Source organism: Saccopteryx leptura, chromosome 4 (genome assembly GCF_036850995.1).
Source record: "Saccopteryx leptura isolate mSacLep1 chromosome 4, mSacLep1_pri_phased_curated, whole genome shotgun sequence".
NCBI lineage: Eukaryota > Metazoa > Chordata > Mammalia > Chiroptera > Emballonuridae > Saccopteryx > Saccopteryx leptura.
In genome coordinates this window covers 184161662-184175607 of record NC_089506.1, presented here as the reverse complement: position 1 = coordinate 184175607, position 13946 = coordinate 184161662, and the positions used below count along the sequence as shown (strand labels likewise).

At 41.4% G+C, this 13946-nt stretch overlaps 1 protein-coding gene across 7 annotated transcripts in view; it reads right to left on the bottom strand.

The window, feature by feature from the left end:
- GRAMD2B (GRAM domain containing 2B) overlaps positions 1-13946 on the bottom strand; it is a 125154-nt gene that overhangs the window by 56719 nt on the left and 54489 nt on the right. The window contains exon 1 of one of the 7 annotated variants that reach the window (XM_066382124.1): positions 11877-12109. The exons of 3 other annotated variants lie outside the window; for them this stretch is intronic. In XM_066382124.1, the coding sequence (XP_066238221.1) occupies positions 11877-11959 (83 nt within the window). In that variant the 5' untranslated portion in view covers positions 11960-12109. Of the gene's footprint in view, positions 1-11876; positions 12110-13946 lie in introns of those variants that run through there. 3 more of the 7 variants (XM_066382125.1, XM_066382121.1, XM_066382123.1) reach the window with 3 other exon arrangements.

The following is a 13946-nucleotide window of genomic DNA, read 5'->3' as shown; positions in this document are numbered from 1 at the left end:
GTTGCTGAGAGCATCATCCCAACATGCGAAGGTTGAGGGTTTGATCCAAGAACCAACCAATGATGGCATGAATAAGTGGATCAACAAATTAATGCCTTTCTCTTTCCCTTCCTCTCACTCTAAAAATCAATAAAATAAAAAATAAAGTCTTTCAATGTTAGAACTGTAAAATAAAAATGAGTCTTAAGAAAACTGACCTATACAAGCAGTCTCCAGGTTGCAAATGAGATAGGTTCTGTAGGTTTGTTATTAAGTTGAATACGTATGTAAGCTGGAACAGGCACATTTACCTATTAAATACAACTTAGATGTTTGTCTTAACATAGTCTTAACAGTACTGTCTTAACATTACTTTTACCTTTCTTGAATATAAATACTTAGACATTTTCAAATACAACCTTAAACAATCTCTTGGATGATGCAGAAGATGATGGACTTGTTGGAGAGGATGGGACTGGTGTTGGGGAGTCAGGGTTTGATTCTGCTGCTGGAGTCAGTTACTTGAAGGAGGCGTCAAGTTAGGTTTGTACAGAGCTTTTCTTTTTCTCATCAATGGCCCTGTAGCATCTCAGGCCTTCGGTAACTGTATCGTAAACTCTGGTGAACCTCTCTGTATTAGGATCTTGCTCCTCTAACTTTGTCATTCCTGCTTCAATGAGATGAAAAGCATCTGCTAGTTCTCTTGTAGAAAACTTTTTCAGTTCTGGAGTTTCGAGGTCCCTGTTTTCTTCCCTAAATGCTATCATCTGCTGCTCTAGTTCTGTAAGGTTTTCATTGGTTAGTTCTTTGCCACGGGAGTCAAGTAACTCTATGATATCATTTTCGCTGATGTTCAACTGTAGTTGATTACCAATAGCTCTTATGAAGTTCTGCTCATAAGTACAAGTTGTATGTAAGTCAGATGTTTGTAACTGGGGGACTTACTGTCCAAGGTAAGAGATCTAGTCACCTGACCAGTGGTGGCACAGGGCACAGAGCATATACCTGGGACGCTGAGATCCCAGAATGGAAACCCCAAGGTGGCTGGCTTGAGTGCGGGCTCATGACACTTGAGCACAGGCTCGCCAGCTTCAGCGTGGCTCAGCGTGGGGTCACCTGCTTGAGAGTGGGATCATAAACATGAATAATCCCATGGTTACTGGCTTGAGCCCAAAGGTTGCTACCTTGAAGCCCGAGGTCTCTGATTTGAGCAAGGGGTTACTGGCCCCACTTGAGCCTTCTGGTCAAGGCAGGTGTGAGAAGCAATCAATGAGAAACTAAAGCGCTGTCTTTCTCTCTCTCAAAAAAAAATCTACTCAAGGATGCATGGACACTTAATGGGAACCACTTTGCTTTGGTCCTCCTATATACAGTGAGGTTTTATACGATTGATTTTAGGAGGCTCAACACTTCAACAGCTGTTATGACCCTGGACAAGTTATTGAGTCTCTGTTACGCAAAAAAAAAATGTGATAACAACACCTACCTCATTCCATGTATAAATATATATGTGAGAGTACTTTGAACAGTGTCTATAGCGCAGAGCAATAATATTACCTCATTTTGTCTGAGCTTTGATATAGTTTCTGGAGCTACCTACTTTCTTCTTTGAAAGAAGATCAAATCTTAAAAACATAATATTCCTTTCCTCTACTCTATTTTCCTAATAGCAAAGGGCTTATCTTCTTCACCTTGGTGATTGCCGACACTGGCACGCTGCCCAACAGACAACTACTTGTTACACTCAGTTGAGAACATGAACAAGTTTCTCTGGTCAGTATCAATTGTCAGCTGCTGCCTTTCTCCTAGTTCATATGACTGACATTCATTCTTCCCTCATAAGTCTGATATTTTGTGATTTTAGAATTTGAGTTCAGAAAAATAATGATTTTTTGTAAAATTTTCAGAAAAGACATTAAATCAAGGAAAAGCATAAGAAATCTACCAGCCTCATGTCAAAACTAGTCCAAATTTATATACTACAGAACTTTATTATTAAGAGAGAAATGAAGAGAGGGAGAGAAATAAGTATATTCTTGACAGTTCATGTAGGCTCTCAGAGCACCACAGTATTTGTTACATAAAGCATCGAGCACAGTGTTTAAGTTCGAATCAAATGAGGAGCTGTTTTCCAATGAATTATAGAAACAATACAGTGATAATAAAAGTCATGATGAACTAGTTTTTCACTCAATTTACCCCTTTTTTTACAGCACTACACACCAGGGGTTTCAAAATAATTAATGGGATCACAAGGTAACTTTTCAGATAATTCTCAATAGTTCAAGATGCAAAAATTAGCATATTTCTGAGGTGCTCTGTAGTTGTTAACTCACTGCATATGGACAGCATAACTTGAAAAAAACCCAGACAGTAATAAACATGGATATAATCAGATACATGATTTGTATGGACTTTAAGAAAACACCAACGTTCACAGACAGGTCACTATCTTCGGCAGGGAAGACGAGGCACTGATAGCGCCCAGAAGAGCAAAGGGAGAGGAGAGGAGGTGTCTGCCGGGACAGAAGCAGATCAGACAAGTTCACGCTACTCTGGCTCTTTTTTTTCTCTTTTCAGTAAATTCAATAGTATTTCTCCCTCTCTTTTCTTATTTCTTTTCTCTCCTTATGCCCTTACTTACTGTCTGGAACTTCACGTTTTCATTTCTCCACTTTGGTCCCTTTTTAAACAGATCATTGCTATTGCGACCTCAATCTGGTTATTCACAGGTGGCCCAGATTTGCGACATCATCAGATGAGGGGCCTGTCTAGGATCATCTGGTTAGACGCGTGGAACAGAAGAGACCAGCAGACGAACTGCTAACCCGAGGGCGGCTCAGTCAGAAACCAAGCCCTCCACGCATGCGTTCACTTCGCAAAAGTCACCCTAACAACGTGGTGACCTGGTCAATCTGTTTACTTATCAGTCTGTTAAAACTGGGTGGGTTATCTTATTGGTAGATAACTATGCTGCAAAGAAGTTTGGGGAAGAAGTGATCTGTGAGAATATAACATCCAGTGTTTATAGAACTCTCCTGTGGCACACAGACAAGTATGGTATGATCATATTTCAACTCTCACGACAAGCTCACTTCACCAAGTCCCACTCACTGATAAGGATACTGGATGGTGGATACAATAAGGAAAAACAAATCGTAACAAATCAACAAAGATGTTATCATCTGTAAAATGTCTCAATAAACCTGCATAAAGTAATCTGCGTCCTGAGACATCACGTCCCATTATGAACGTGGGAACGGGCGCACAGGGAGTGACCAATGAGAGAGCGCACGTAAACTCTTTTATCTCAGGGGATGCAGTTTCAGTTAGTTCTGCTTCTCTTCTAAGGGTAAATAAACCAGTTTGGATGAGAATACGTCCTTTAAGAAGAAAGAGTAGGCATTAAGGAGGCTGAGGAGGCGTTTCTCTCCAGCATTTTTGCTTTATGCCATTTGAAAATGTGTTTAGTGCCCCAAACTGAGGATTTAAAGAGTTAGAAAGATGTCGAAAGAGGGTTCTGTTGGAGTTCAGCTAAAGGAAAAAAGGTCAGCCGTTTGAAGGTGAGGAGCCACGAGAGGGAAGCTGGGTGCCAGGAAGCAGGATGTGGGAATCAATGGATCACAGATAAAAGTACTGGACAACAGATGGAATAACACCAACTCAGTAAGTAATATATAATATAAACAGGCAGGCAGGTTAGTAACTAGTTACGGCATGAGATCCTTTCAGCATAAACTAAAAAACCAAGGTGCCACACTGGATTCATGGCAATACTCGGATGCTGTCACAAGTGTCCCCAGGCTGAGCTGATGGAATGAAGGCTCACTTACTAGAACACTGGTATATGCTACTGTAACAGTTTAGGCCTTTTGAACTTTGACTGTTTACTTTTATTACCTCTTATGTCAGCCTCTCACCTCCACCCCACAGTATGTCCCAGATCCTTAACAGTGAGGACTAACATAGCTGCGGTTTGCGGAGAGTTGACCTGTCAGGCACTAGGCAAAGTACACTTTTTACATTTCCCACTTAAACTTCAAAGCAAGCCTATATGAAACAGCTGATGTGAAGTATTACCCTTTAACCCTTTGAGTAGTGAGTTTTTTCACGCTCGCTGACCCCCGGGAGTGAGTTTTTTTTTCCAAAAAGTAAAATTAGTTCCCGTTCCAGTTTTATTAACTTAAAATCATGTTTGTTTGACAACCAATTTATGGAAACAAGAAGAACATACATTTGCCTTTTTCTAATGTTGCCTTACACATTTTAAAATAAAATTTTTTGTTACGATCGTACTTTGGATGGTCAGGAGGCACGAGGACATACATGAACGTTCATACTACTCAAATGGTTAAAGAACTGGAAGGGCTCAGTAACTTGCCAGGGTCACACTTCTAGGAGACGAGAAAGTCAGATTTCAAATCCTAGCTTCCTAACAACTCTGTATACTGCCTTAATAAATCAGCAATTTCCTATAACAGGAATACCTAGAACTGATCTGGCTCACTGAATTTCTTTTCAAAACATCTAACACGCCTGACCAGGTGGTGGCGCAGTGGATAGAGCGTCGGACTGGGATGTGGAAGGACCCAGGTTCGAGACCCCGAGGTCACCAACTTGAGCGCGGGCTCATCTGGCTTGAGCAAAGAGCTCACCAGCTTAGACCCCAAGGTCGCTGGCTCCAGCAAGGGGTTACTCAGTCTGCTGAAGGCCCACAGTCAAGGCACATGTGAGAAGGCAATCAATGAACAACTAAGAAGTCGCAACACGCAACGAGAAACTGATGATTGATGCTTCTCATCTCTCTCCGTTCCTGTCTGTCTGTCCCTGTCTATCTCTGCCTCTGTAAAAAAAACAAACAAACAAAAAAAAATACTTAAAAAAAAACATCTAACATAAAACATACCATTTTCCTCCACTGTTCCAAACTCCTCCGTTGATTATTTTACTTTAATATAATTTTTATACTTTATTTTTAAAATGTTTATTATATGGATTTTAGAGAGAGAGAGGAAGGGACAGAGGGAGAGACAGAAACATCGATCTGTTCCTGTACGCGCCCCGACCAGGGATTACTGAACCAGCAACCTCTGCACTTTGGGATGATGCTCTAACCAACTGAGCCATCCGGCCAAGGCTATACTTTAAATGTATCATAATTTTTTCTTCCTACCCCAAATTTTATTTTATTTTATTTATTTATTTTTTTTTTTCATTTTTCTGAAGCTGGAAACAGGGAGAGACAGTCAGACAGACTCCCGCATGCGCCCGACCGGGATCCACCCGGCACGCCCACCAGGGGCGACGCTCTGCCCACCAGGGGGCGATGCTCTGCCCATCCTGGGCGTCGCCATGTTGCGACCAGAGCCACTCTAGCGCCTGGGGCAGAGGCCACAGAGCCATCCCCAGCGCCCGGGCCATCTTTGCTCCAATGGAGCCTTGGCTGCGGGAGGGGACGAGAGAGACAGAGAGGAAGGCGCGGCGGAGGGGTGGAGAAGCAAATGGGCGCTTCTCCTGTGTGCCCTGGCCGGGAATCGAACCCGGGTCCTCCGCACGCTAGGCCGACGCTCTACCGCTGAGCCAACCAAATTTTAAATTAAAAAATGTAGAGGGTAATCTGTAAGAGTCAGTGACCTAAAAATTAAAATTTTTAAAAATTATGTTACAGATACACACGAACAGAAAGATAAGTAATACATACATAGCATAGAAATTCTCTTGCTAAACGAGCCCTTCCCCAGTTTGCAGTTAAGCAAGCACTGAGAAATCGAGCTATAGTTAATAATTATTTGTTTTTGTTCCTCTGGCTTCCAATTCAAGATCCATTTCTAATTTCAATCCTTATTCTGCTTGTCAAGTATGCCCAATATGCCGTATACAAAGACAGGAAAATTGGATAATAAATACTTCCATGGCAGGTAATTTATTTCTACTTGAGTTAACTATTTAAAGGATGCCTCTAAAATCATCATCACTTTTATTTTACTGATTGTTTAGAGAGAGGAGAGAAAAGTGGTGTGGGAGGGTTGGACAGGAAGCATCAACTCATAGTTGCTTCCTGGATGTGCCTTGACCAGGCAAGCCCAGGGTTTCAAACCAGTGACCTCAGTATTCCAGGCTGATGCTCTATCCACTGTGCCACACGTCAGTCGTCACTTTTTGATAATACCAGAGAACTTCCTTTCAAGGCAAATGTTTATATTGCCCACATCTATCTTCTCTTTCTCCGTATGTATGGGGTTGAACAAATTTCTTTTTTTTTTTTTTTTTTTTTTTTAAATAAATTTTTATTAATGGTAATGGGATGACATTAATAAATCAGGGTACATATATTCAAAGAAAACATGTCTAGGTTATTTTGTCATTAAATTATGTTGCATACCCCTCGCCCAAAGTCAGATTGTCCTTCGCCACCCTCTATCTAGTTCTCTGTGCCCCTCCCCCTCCCCCTAACTCTCCCCCTGTCCTCCCTCCCCCCACCCCTGGTAACCACCACACTCTTGTCCATGTCTCTTAGTCTCATTTTTATGTTCCACCAATGTATGGAATCATGTAGTTCTTGTTTTTTTCTGATTTACTTATTTCACTCCTTATAATGTTATCAAGATCCCACCATTTTGCTGTAAATGATCGGATGTCATCGTTTCTTATGGCTGAGTAGTATTCCATAGTGTATATGTGCCACATCTTCTTTATCCAGTCTTCTATTGAAGGGCTTTTTGGTTGTTTCCATGTCTTGGCCACTGTGAACAGTGCTGCAATGAACATGGGGCTACATGTGTCTTCACGTATCAATGTTTCTGAGGTTTTGGGGTATATACCCAGTAGAGGGATTGCTGGGTCATAAGGTAGTTCTATTTGCAGTTTTTTGAGGAACCACCATACTTTCCTCCATAATGGTTGAACTACTTTACAGTCCCACCAACAGTGAATGAGGGTTCCTTTTTCTCCACAGCCTCTCCAACATTTGCTATTGGGGTTGAACAAATTTCTAGATTTCTTCTTTCCCATCATATTAGTTTAAATGTTAAAAATTCAAACTGTGTTACAAGTATATGTTCCAGAAAATGTAACTCATTATTTGAAATGTGAATCACAATAACTTTTGCCCAGAAATATATCAGCAATAGTTACAGATACTTTTTTTTTTTTTGTTACAGATACTTTTTGAAATTCATTAAAAGTAACCGGGTCATGACTAAATCAGATCCATAAGAAACTTTAAGAAATAAAAGTGTATCTCATAAAAAGTGTGTCAAAAAGAAGGCTATGTTACAACTATCCATGGGCCCTGACTGGGTGGCTCAGTGGACAGAGCGTCGTCCCAGCACCCTGAGGTCATAGGTCGGATTCCTGGTCAGGGCATATACAGAAGCAACCAACGAGTGCACAACTAAATGGAACAAATAAGCGGAACAATGAGTTGATGCTTCTCTCTCCCTCCCACCCCCTCTTTCAAATCAATGGAAAATAAACTGTCTATGTACTGGGAGCAAATGAATAGGTAATGAAAGTGGGAAAAACTAGGCTCTCAAAAAGAAAGAGGCTGCTGAGTTACCAGTTCTTGGTAAGGAAAGGCGTATCCAAGTGGACTTTGGCAATAATTAAATCTGCAGCCTCACTTCTAGCACCAAGGTGAATAACTAAGCCACAGCCCTTAGGCAAGTAAATGTACCTAAAAATTCTAACTGGTACTGAAAAAAAATTTGGTTAAGAAATTTTAAAAGAGTGGAACTTCTCTGAGATAGTCAAGCTGTATGTCAGCTATAATTAGGGGGAACGGGGCTTCAGCCTCCTCAGCTCACTAAAAGGTCGTCATTGAAAGTAATTATTTGTTGGGTTCTCTGAGAAATACAGTAAGGAAAAATATGATTAGAGTTTGCAATCTATTTAGGGGAAAGTTAATTAATATACACTAGACGAGTATGTGAGTTAATATACGTTAGCCTCTTAAGCAGTACGTTGTATAAACTAAATGTTCCATAAAGGTTAACTGTTAATTACCGTAATAGTAATAATAACAACAGCTAAATCTTATGGGGCTGCCCACATACACACAAGGGAAGCACTGATAGGAAGAGATGAGTATGGCCAGTGATAAGGGAAGGTGTTTTTTTTTTTAATTTTCATTGAATTTATTGTGACACTGTACAATTTTATTAATAAAATTGTACAAGTTTCAGGTGCACAATTCTACAACATGTGTATATTGCATTGTGTGTTCACCACCCCAAGTCAAGTCTCCTCCTATCACCATCTATCTCCCTCCTACCCCTCCCCATCTCCCTCCTTCCCCTCCTCATCTCGTTCCTTCCCCTTTTCCCATCTCCCTCCTTCCCCTCCCCACCTCCCTCCTTCCCCTCTCCATCTCCCTCACCCCCTTTCCCCACACTGTTTGTTGTCTGTGTCTATGCATTTTTTTCTTTGCTTAATTGTTAAGGGAAGGTTTTAAATGAAGGAAAGCTTGAGTTGATTTATAGAAGTATAGAGACAGAGAGAGAGAGAGAACTACTTGAGCAAAGGAATGGAGGTGAGGAGAAGAGAAAGATGAAGGGAACTTCATTCAGTACTACCTGTTCCTTTTCTTCTGTATCATTACCTCTTGAGAACAGGGATGCTAGTATGACTGTCTGGCTATCAACAAAGTGCATGCTGGCTAGTATTAGGAAATGGGGGTGAAATGGTCTGTGTGTGTTCAGATATTTAAGGGTCTTAAGTTCTTGGCAGAGGAGCTTGGGTTTTAGAGTAGGTCCTTGAGGGCCATCACAGATTCTGAAGTAGAGGAGGACAAATTAAGTATTCAGGTTTAGGCCCTGGAATTAGGAGACCTGGACTTGAATTTGAGCTCTTCTCTTATTAACTGTGTCTCCCCAGTTGCTTACCTTCTCAGAGCTGCAATGTTCTTATTTGTAAAATGGAGATAATGGGGTTTACCTTATTCTGTACGAAAATGAATGTAAAATGTTGAGCACACCACCCATCACATAGCCAGCATTCTCAACAAATACCAGCTGTTACTATCTTAGAGGCTAAGTTCTAGGTGATAAGGCCTATGTGGATGCAGTTACAGATGCAGAGAAGTGGGGGGGGCAAGCCATTCTAACACTCTGGGAAGAACATGTTTATTGGGACATCTGAACTTCAACAATGTGGAGCTTAGTAACCATTAACTAAGTTATGAAGTTCAAAACAGAGAATTTAGACTGGGTTTCTAACAGTCTGGCTACTCAAAATGGTTTCAAATATGGAATTATTACACCAATATATCACTGTGAAGATGTATCTACCTCCCTCTCAAACTTATTCTTCTCTCACCTAAGCAAGAGTTTAAGAGCTCAGAGGAAGAGAGTGTCGAAAATCCAAGAGTGAATCAGAAGTGTCTCCAGTAAGCCTGGAAATTCCCACTTTGTAGGGGAAAACAAACAAAAAACCCAATAAACCAAGAGAAATTTACCAAAGACTGCCAAAGGGATAAACATCCCTACTGTGGAGACTGTTATGGACCAAACTTTTTATAGCATCTTGTTTGTGTGTTTTATGTGACAATGGCCACCAATGTCCCCTTAAAACTGCTCCACGATCCAGAAGGGCAGATTCCATACCATATACATTCTTGTATTCCCCGCCATTACTGAACAGTAGGTATTCCAGTATTTGTTTAACTAAAAGGAATTCAAAACTGGCTGTTCCAAAGGAAAGGCTATGTTGAGGTCTTGAGCTTCAATGCTTATCATCTATAAAAGTATTTTTCCAACATATAAAGCATTTTGAGTTCAGAGAATTAGTTCAAGTGCTATAGTAGACTTTTTTAATCATTCAAAAACAGTCTAAGTATCTAAATGACTAGGAATGAGAAGATTCTGAAATTCGGTAGCTATTGTGTAGACTTGAGTCAGTCTACTTTGTGTAACTGCAGTTAAATACTGTCTGCAGGTGACTTCTAGACTACAAGTTTAAAGTCCTGGGTCCCAGTCTTGCTTATGCCACTTAACACTCCTGTCACCTCCAACATCTATGAAATGGTGATAAGTCTATCCACAATACCTCTTCTTCAGGGAAGTAACATGTATAAAAGACATTGAGAACATTATACTAAGTGAAACAAGTAAATCAGAAAAAGCTAAGAAATACATGACTTCACACATAGGTGGGATATAAAACTGAGACTCATGGACACAGGTAAAACTGAAGTGGTTACCAGGGGGAAGGGAATAAAGAGGGACAAATATATGATGTCAGAAAATGAATTGACTTTGGGTGATGGACACAGAACACAATGAATAGTTCAAATGCCATGGAGATGTTCACCTGAAACCTATGTACTTTTATTGATCAATATCACCCCATTACATTTAATTTCTAAATTAAAAATAAAATAAAATGATTAGTGCCAAGGAAATAGATAACATTTGAGAGTTCATCTTTTTCTGGAACTTGAAGTTTTAGCATAAGGTTAGGTTTTTATTTTGATGTGAGAAAACAAATACATTTTGTGAGGGTTATACTGATAACACCTTTTCACCATCATCAATTTGTACATAAAGAGTGAAGAACATTAGCATCAGTTGACAATGCACAGGAGACAGCAGCCAAGGACAGCAGACAATGGACAAGAATATGACCAAAGCCTTTAAAACAATGAATCAGAGCAGCTAATAAAGCTATTCTTACAAAAGTTTAGTTCAAACATCAACAGACACACAGATGAAATATGCTGTTATAAACACAAGTCTTTATGTGGAACCAGGCTCTGACTTTTAAAAATCAGTAAATGTTGAAATAATGAATGATGGAGATGGAATCTTCATTAAAATAACTTATCCTTTTAGTAGCAATAAAGCATTTTAGGTAACCCCAACAGCTTGGTACCATAAAAAATTGGGTTTATTTAGATATTATATCTTATTATCTATCTTATTCAGATATTTATCTTAATATTGCTTGATGTTATTTATAGTGACAGCAAATAAGCAAACACTCAAAGAATCTTTTCCTTTTAAAAGAAGAATGTTTGGGAATTACAATCATGTAAATAATCATGCTTCTGGATAAAAAAAAGAAAAAACAAATAGTACAGGGGAAGACAAGTTTCATTACAGAAAGCTAATTCCTGTGACCAAAATATTTCAGTTTTCAGTTTCTTAAAGCAGAAGAGTGCATAGGTCAAACAATGAGCAAATCCTATTATGCACATTAATCTTTTATGAGGCGTCACAACCCGATATTTGAAGTGTTTTATTCTCTATTCATTGTGCTCCTTGGCCCAACTGCTACACCCTGTCTGAAAAAAAATAAGTGTGTAACAAGTTTGTGCTAAGTACCCAACCAAAGACAGGCAGTCTTTGAGGGAAGATAAAGCATATTTCACGGTTTCCCCTCTCTTGAAGGGAAACAGCAAAGGGACTGGGGGAAAGACACCCTCAAGGTCTGAATCAAATGACGACTACACATCACCACCGTGACCGAAGGACCAGATAACATCTACAAGACAACTGCATCTTCCCACACGTCATTAAGAAGTAGGACAACTTAAATCCATGTTCGCACTCTGCCTCTTGACAGGGCTTAGAGATTTGAATAGTTTCCCCAGCACTCCCTTAGGAATTCCAAAACCCCAGTCGTGCTTTTAGCTCCAAAAATTCACATCCCCATCGGACTGCAAGCGACACAGCACGTCCCTGAAAGGCTGCTGCGCCTTTTCTCGACTACAGAATCGACTACAGAATCGGAGAAAAAGAGGGACCTGGCGCCGCAGGAAGGGCTTCAGCCTCAAGGCTGTTGGTGGAAAAGTTCAGAAAACTGCACCCCAAACTCGCCCGGGGCAGAGAGGTTCGGCCAGCGCGCCGGCCCCACCGCGGACGGACGGATGGATGGACGGACGGGCTGAGAATACTTACTGGGCTGAGCCCACTCTGCTCTCTCTCTTCCCGAGCACTTTGGCAGGCTTCGCGTCTTCCACATCTTGCTGTAGTTCGGTCATCGGGGCCACGTCCGGAGGCACCTTCAGCCCTCCGCGCGCGCCCGCCGCCCCGCCTCCCGGCCCCCCTCCCACGGTCCCACCTCGGGGCGCAGGCCCAGCGCGCACCCAGCCAGCGCGCGGCGCACCCAGGCCCCCAGCGCCGCCGCCGACCTGGACACGTCCGAGCGGCCGCGATTGGTCCCGCGAGTGTGCGAGGCCGCGGAGGAGGGAAGGGGCGGGCCCAGGAGAAGTGACAGCTTCTCTCCCCAACCCAGGAGGCGGAGGCCGAGAAAAAGGAAACCTGTTGAACTAGTCTTTCTGGGAGAGGAAGCTAATTGGCCGAGCAGGTGAAACATTTGCCTAAGAAGGCACCGGGCACTGCAGTTGGCTTCCTGGGCAGAGGGGCTTTTTTTCCGATCCCGGGTGTAACTCAGGGGTTGAAAGGTGACCAGCCAGCTGTAGCTACGGGAAATGGTTGAGTGAGGCGCCCTCGCAAGCACGGATGCGCTGTGTGGTCTGGCCTGGGCCCCGGCCTGAATTATTTAAGCAGGACATTGCCTCGCCGAGGAGTGCTGCGTGGGACTTTACACAATAAATTAGTTCAATGACAAAGGTACTAAGAGGCGGCTGCCTTTACTGGTTGTCTGGTCGACCCTTCGTAGCTCTGTGGGGGAGAAGTTTGCATCAAAATCTCCTAACAACTTATTTGTTACGGGCCCACTCAATACAATGAATGCCTCTTCTTCTCGCCTCTTGGCGAGGTTTTGACTTGCTGGTTCTGTCTGAAGTTTTGTATTTGAAGCATCCGTTTGTTCACTGAACAGATATTTGAGAGCTACTATGTTCCAGTCATTCTTCTAAACGTTCGCTTATTATAGCTTCGCTTATTATAGCAAGGGATTCATGTGTTGGTGGTTTTAAAATTTGCTACAGAGTATAAGGATAAGAATAACTTGTTAAGGATAAGAATAACTTGTTATAACTTGAAGACACATGCATATTCATCACAGTATTATTCACAGTGGCCAAGACATGGAAACAACCAAGGGTTCTTCCATAGAGGATTGAATAAAGATGTGGTAAAATGGAATACTACTTAGTCACAAGAAAGGATGACATATTGCCATTTATGACAACATGGATGGGCCTTGAGAACATTATACTGAGTGAAATAAGTAAATCATAAAAAGCTAAGAACTAAATGATTTCACATATAAGTGGGATATAAAACTTAGACTCATGGACATAGGTAAGAGTGCAGTGGTTACCAGGGGAGGGGTTTGTGGGAGAGAGGTTGGGGAGGGGAGTAAAGAGGGACAAGTATGCCATGACAGAGAGTGATTTGACTTTGGGTGATGGGTACAGGACACAATCAACAGTTCAAATGCTATAGAGATGTTTACCTGAAACCTCTATTCCCTTACTGATTAATGTCATCCATTAAATTTAATTTTCTTAAAAAAAAAAAAAAAAGGACAACTTGTTCAAGGCTGGGCCAAGTAGCCCAGTTGGTTAGAATGTCGTCTTAACATGCCTAGGATGCGGGTTCCGTATCGTGTCAGGGCACGTAAAAGAATCAACCAATGAGTGCATGATTGAGTGGAGCAACAGAACGGTGTTTCGCTCTCACTGTCTCTCTCCTTTCCCTTCTCTCTAAGTATCAGTGAATAAAAAATTTAAAAAACAATAACTTGTTGGAAGCCTAATTTTATTTAAAACCACTACAAGTGGCAACAGGAGAGCATGACCTGGCTGAGGGAAAAAATGGCTAACTCTGTGCTCTGGGGCTGTAAGTCCTTCATTTTAGATTTAAGAATAGTTACAAAGACTCTGCAACCATAGTGTTTATATGAACGTATATATGTGTGTGCCTAAAAGAAAACACCTACCCTTCTAAATAACCTCAAACATTTTGGAGATTCATGTCCTTTCCCAAGTTTTCTTATTCCCTCGCCATTGACGAGCTTATATCATTAGGAAACAAAGGGATATTTTTGTAGACTGCTTG